At 49.1% G+C, this 6,000-nt stretch overlaps 2 protein-coding genes and 1 pseudogene across 3 annotated transcripts in view; 2 read left to right on the top strand and 1 right to left on the bottom strand.

Moving 5' to 3' along the window:
- LARS1 (leucyl-tRNA synthetase 1) overlaps positions 1-4,767 on the bottom strand; it is a 77,810-nt gene extending 73,043 nt beyond the window's left edge. The window contains exon 1 of one of the 2 annotated variants that reach the window (XM_008255172.5): positions 4,441-4,767. In XM_008255172.5, coding sequence (XP_008253394.4) covers positions 4,441-4,446 — 6 coding nt within the window. In that variant the 5' untranslated portion in view covers positions 4,447-4,767. Of the gene's footprint in view, positions 1-2,625; positions 2,754-4,440 lie in introns of those variants that run through there. The other variant, XM_089336027.1, reaches the window with a different exon arrangement.
- On the top strand, positions 2,731-3,033 carry LOC127490519 (protein preY, mitochondrial pseudogene; annotated as a pseudogene).
- Positions 2,971-3,468, top strand: LOC100337798 (phosphatidylinositol N-acetylglucosaminyltransferase subunit Y). The gene has a single exon (XM_089336029.1). The coding sequence runs from the start codon at positions 3,113-3,115 to the stop codon at positions 3,326-3,328; it is 216 nt and encodes a 71-aa protein (XP_089192155.1). The 5' UTR covers positions 2,971-3,112; the 3' UTR covers positions 3,329-3,468.
- Positions 4,768-6,000: the final 1,233 nt, after the last annotated feature.

The following is a 6,000-nucleotide window of genomic DNA, read 5'->3' on the forward strand; positions in this document are numbered from 1 at the left end:
CTCCAGGAATTCCAACTCCCAGGGCCAGCATTGTGATGCAGTGAGCTAAGCCACCACCTGCAATGCCCAGCATCTCTTAGGAGCAATGGCTTAAGTCCTGGCTGCCCAACTTGATCCAGCTCCCTGTTAACGTGCCCGGGACAGCAGCAACAGATGGCCCAAGTCCATGGGACCCTGACACCACAGTGGGAGGCCCGAATGAAGCTCTTGGCTTTGGCCCGCCCAGGCTTGGCCATTTCAGGAGTGAACCAGTGTATGGAAGATCTCTGTCTCTCCCTCTCTCTGTAACTCTGCCATTCAAATAATTAAATAAATCCTTAAAAAAAATTCCAACTCCAATATTATTACATATTGATCTTCATCCCTTTTTCACTAAATCTGTAGTCTCCAACCTATCTTGCCCTGTGTCTTCACATCTCCCTTTTATCATCTATATAAGCACTCCTGGCTTCCAACCACTGTTACTTCATCATCCTAACCTAGCCTAACTCCAACCCTCCTACCCACCTTCTCTGCTCCTTCACCCAGGCAGCTCAAAGTGACATGAGAAAAACACTACACCTTGCTGAAGGCAATCAACTTACATTCATGACCACTAAGCTCAATGACAACAATTACTTCTGCTAATTTCTGAAATTCAATTAGCCTCTCCTCCTAGACCAGTGCTTCTCAATCTTTTATTTGCAGACTTTCCAACACGGTAGCAAAAAGAAACAGGTGCCTCTTTTTATAAGAGTTATTTTATTACTTATTTGAAAGGCAGAGAAAGGGGGAGAGACAAAGAAAAAGATCTTCCATCCACTGATTCATTCCCCAAATGGCTGCAACAGCTGGGGCTGGGTGTAGTAAACCTTGTCCCCAGAGGTCCATCCCAGGTCTCCTACATGCGCAGCAGTCCCAAGTTCTTGGGCCATCTTCCGCTATTTTCCCAGGCCCATTAACAGGGAGCTGGATCAGAAGCAGAGCAGCAGGGACAGAGGCAGGACGCTATCACAAGCAGCAACTTAACCTCCTGAGCCACAATGCCAGCCCCTCTTCCAACTCCTTCTTTCCATCATAGGCTTTTGCCCATCACTCCTTGCAAACAGTTTAAATGACCTCCACGATCCTAAATCCAGTAATTATTCTCAGTCTTCACTCATTACTCCAATCAACCAACAGCTCTGTCGCTCTCCCCTCCTGAAATACTTTCTTGACCAAGTATGTTTCCTGACCGCTTTTTTTTTTTTTTTTAATTTATTTATCTGAGAGGCAGAGTTACAGAGAGAGAGACACATTTTCCAACTGCTGGTTCACTCTCCAAATGGCCACAACAGCCAGAGCTGCACCACGCCAAACCCAGGAGCTTCCTCCAGGTCCCCCACGGGGGTGCAGGGGCCCAAACACTTGGGCCATCTGCCACTAGTTTTCCAGGCCATTAGCAGGGAGCTGGATAGCAAGTGAAGAAGCCAGGACTCAAAGTAGCGTCCACATGGGATGCCAGTGCCAGAGGCAGAAGCTTAACCTATTATGTAACACAGCCGGCCCCTCCTGATTGCTCTCTCTCTCTCTTTTTTTTTTTTTTTTTTTAAGATTTATTTAAGGCTAGGCTAATCCTCCACCTTGCGGCGCCGGCACACCGGGTTCTAGTCCCGGTCGGGGCGCCGGATTCTGTCCCGGTTGCCCCTCTTCCAGGCCAGCTCTCTGCTATGGCCAGGGAGTGCAGTGGAGGATGGCCCAGGTGCTTGGGCCCTGCACCCCATGGGAGACCAGGAGAAGCACCTGGATCCTGGCTCCTGCCATCGGATCAGCGCGGTGCGCCGGCTGCAGCGGCGGCCATTGGAGGGTGAACCAACGGCAAGGGAAGACCTTTCTCTCTCTGTCTCTCTCACTGTCCACTCTGCCTGTCAAAAAAAAAAAAAAAAAAAAAAAAAAAGATTTATTTAAGGCAGAACTACAGAGAGAGAGAGAGAGAGAGAGAGATCTTCCATCTTCTGGTCCGCTCCCAATTGACTGCAACAGCTGGAGCTGCACTGATCCAAAGACAGGAGCCAGGAGCTTCCTGCAGGTACCCCTTGCAGGTGCAGGGGCCCAAGCACTTGGGCCATCTTCTGCTGCTTTCCCAGGCCATAGCAGAGAGCTGCATCAGAAGTGGGGCAGCCGGGACTCGAACCGGTGCCCATATGGGAAGCTGGCACTGCAAACGGTGCCTTTACCCATCACACCACAGTGCCGCCCCTCCCCCCCTTTCTATCTCACTATTCCTGCCTATTCAGCTGCCTTTGCTAAATACTTTTCATCTCAATTTTTGGGTCTCTTGTATAATCTATGTTCACCCACTATATACCTTAGTGACTTTATTCAGTCTGGTGGCTTTAAACATCATCAATATTCCCCTCTAGACCTCGTCTTTCCTTTGCTCTTCAAATTGAGAGACAGCATTCTCTTTTAACTGTCTAACATGGCTCTCTATTCAGAATATATCTGGAATCCAAGACTTGTTGTTACTCTCATTCTACCCCCACTATGATCCCCTGACCCAAGCTCCACGCTCTCTCGGCCGATGACTCAGAGCCCTTTCTCATCTGTCTGCTTTCAACATCAGCCAGAGGGGTCACTTTTAAGTAATGAGGGCTTGTCACCTACCTACGCAAGAGACCCCAGTGGCTTCCACAGCTAATACCAAAGTTCTTACAGGACACCGCGCGGCTGGCGGAGGGCGCGCCGGGCAGCGGTCGCCGCAGCCGGACCATGCTTAGTGGAGCACGCGGCAGGCTCGCCTCAGCGCTGCGGGCGTCCGGAGTCGGCCGTAGGTGCCTGCCTGCGACAGGGTAGCAACCCTCAGCAGATCAGAGCGAGTGGGCGCAGCTGGAGTTCCTGGTGTGGCCCCTGTCCAAGAAGCCGCTCAGATATGAAGCATCAACAAATGAATGAATGAATGAAGAGCTGGGAATAGCCTATCCAATCACTGACGGGATGCCTAATATGATACCACAGGCAGCAAGGATGACCCATCAGGATAAGAAGAAGAAACGGAGCAGCACTAGACCATAATTTTTAAAAACCACACCAACTGTTCTCAATACCATACCCATTTTAAAACAAGGTGGCAGCTATTAAGTGGGAGAAGAGAATGTTTCCGTCTCTTCCTACACTGACCATCCTTATTCCACTGATTTCTCTCACAGGTCTTTTCTACGCGGCCTCTGTGGAAGAAAACTTCCCACAAGGCTGCACTGGCACTACCAGCTTCTGCTTCTACAGCTTGCTCCTGCCCATTACCATACCAGTGTATGTGTTCTTCCACCTCTGGACTTGGATGGGGATTAAACTCTTCAGGCATAACTAAGGGAGCCAGAGCCAAGGTGGTCTATGGATTCGTGATACGTCTAGGGCATCCATCTCTGCAAGTTCAACTAGGTGGAAATGCTGGAGACACATTGCATTTGCAGGAAAGATCTTTGCCTCGCTTCTCAGGATTGGGCCTACGAGAGACATGCTGCAGAAGCTTCTTTTATTGTACTTTAGTTCGGACAGCCCTTGTGTTTTGAGGGTTCTGACAGGACTGCTGTGTCAGAAGGAACTTGTAACAGTGTCTTATTGGAGCTTAACACCCCTAATGCTCATCTGGTGACCATTTCTTAGCCCATTCATCTAAAAGTTAGCCATTTGTAATTTTGTTTGTTTAGCTTCAAGCTTGTTGGTAAAGTGACTTAGTAGGAATGACCAAAATAATCTCAAAGGACCTGTATGATGTAGTTATAGAGAAATGCATTTAAACTGGTGTGACATAAAACTGTATAATAAACTGGAAATTGCATGTACTTAAAAAAAGTTCTTACAGGGACCTACAGGGTCCTACGAGACACACACTCACTCAGCGATCATCGCCTACATCTCAATACACACATCGCTGTTCTTCAGCCAGACAGCCCTTCTGACTTTTCACTCACTGTCTCCCTGCCTGGTAATCCCTCTCCCATAAAACTGCACGGCTCGTTCCACCTGCTGAGCAATGCCTCGCTTGACCACTTCTAAAACTGCAGCTGCAATCCACCCTACACTCCCTTGATTCCCTCCTTGCCCTATTTTTGCCATAGCATTTATCGGCACCTGACATATTCCCCATATATTTCAGGACCTAACTCCTACACAACTAAGTGCAACGTTTTATCTGTTTTACAAGAAGCGTTCAATTTTTGTTGAAAAGAGGAATTCATGTTACGACTCCCGTGATAGAACTCGTATGACACGGAAGTCATGAGTAAAGTTACAGACGGTAGTTCCCGCCTCATCAGCTAGCCAGAAATTCTCCAGTCATGCCTTAAGAGGCGAAGGGGAGTGGAGAGGCGCCCTCCACTTTAGAAAGAGGCTTTTCCCATACGGACGGCGGCTAGCACATGGAAAGAACCTGCCTGTGAACCGGACCCAGCCCATTGCTCGCTTCCCGCCCAAACTCACCGCCATGGCGCCACCCAGCAGACTCTGGAAATCGACCACAGTGACCTCGGCGACCCCCTCAAAGGAGTGGTTACAACCTTTCCCCACCCTCTCGAGGAAGTCAGGCCTCCCGCGACACTAAAGCACACGCTTCACAACCACAGGATGCAATCGCCTGGCTCACGAATAACTACAACCGGGTGAATCTCATGGCCCGCCGGGAATTGTAGTGCCCAGACCGCAAAAGTCAACGTCCAGCAGGCATCTATGAACTACAATTCCCAGAGAAAACCGGACTACCGGAAGTCTGCTCGAGAGGCCCACTTCTCAGGTGGCGCCGGAAGTGACGTTACGGGCATGTTAAACTACAATGTCCATGATGCAGTTCGGATCCTAGATAGCCGCGCGGGCGCCCTGGCGATTGGGCAGGTCCCTGGCCTTGAGCCTTTTCACTCTGTAGAGCAGCGTGTCTGTCAGGATGCTAGGATGCGAAGTTAATTACTATTCAGTGAGTGAGGTGCTAATTATAGGTTGTCACTATGCACAAATATTTATTACTGTCGGAGGCATTCAGCAGCTGAGCATTTAGACATTTTATAGCCATTTATTAACAAGTCTCCATTTTCTGTGTATATGTGTAATATAAATATATATATTTTAAATGTGTGTTTATTTATTTGAAAGGCAGAGAGAGGGAGGGAGAGGTCTTGTATTCGCTGGTTCACTCCCCAGATGGCCGCAATGGCGGCACTACACTGATCTGAAGCCAGGAGCTTCTTCCAGGTCTCCCACAGGGGTTCAGGGTCCCAAGGACTTGGGGCATCTTCCACTGCTTTCCCAGGCCATAGCAGAGAGCTGGATTGAAAGTGGAGCAGCTGGGACTCTAACCAGCATCCATATGGGATCCCAGCACTGCAGGCCGCGGCTATACCCACTACAGCAAAGCGCCTGGGGCTTCTCAGGGTTGTAGGGATGAGGATCCTCAAATTATATTGTGGGGATGAGGAGCCTTGGCTGGACTCAGAGCCCAGGTAGACTTAGTCCAGTTTATTATATTCCAGCTTGTATTAATACAACCAGAGACATAGAGGTGGACAGAAAAGCAGGATTCACTGAAAAGCAAAATGGTAATGACAGGGGCCAGCACTAGGTGCAGCAGGTTAAGGCACTGGCTACAACACCAGCATCCTATATGTGCACCCATTGTAGGACCTGCTGCTACACTTCCTATCCGGCTCCCTGCTAATGTGCCTGGGAAAACAGCAGATGACTCAACTACTTGCTCCCCTGCACCCACTCTGCATGGGAAACCCAGCTGAATCTCCTGGCTCCCGGCTTCCACCTGGCCCAGCCCCAGCCAGTGCAGCCATTTGAGGAGTCAGCCAGCAGATGAAGAGCTCTCTCTCTCTCTCTCTCTCTCTCTCTCTCTCTCTCTGTGTGTATCTGTGTGTCTTTCCTTCCCTCTCTTTCTCTGTAACTCTGCCTTTCAAATAAATAAATCTTGAAAAAAAGATAAGTACATACTCAGACATGAGTGCAGGCAACCTCAAGAGAGAACTGCCAACAATTTCTATGTTTTTA

The sequence above is a fragment of the Oryctolagus cuniculus genome, chromosome 6 (genome assembly GCF_051225735.1).
Source record: "Oryctolagus cuniculus isolate XC-2025 breed Fujian yellow rabbit chromosome 6, ASM5122573v1, whole genome shotgun sequence".
NCBI lineage: Eukaryota > Metazoa > Chordata > Mammalia > Lagomorpha > Leporidae > Oryctolagus > Oryctolagus cuniculus.

Coding starts and splice junctions, on each gene's coding strand:
- LOC100337798 (XM_089336029.1), top strand. CDS start 3,113: ATGTTTCCGTCTCTTCCTACACTGACCATCCTTATTCCACTGATTTCT.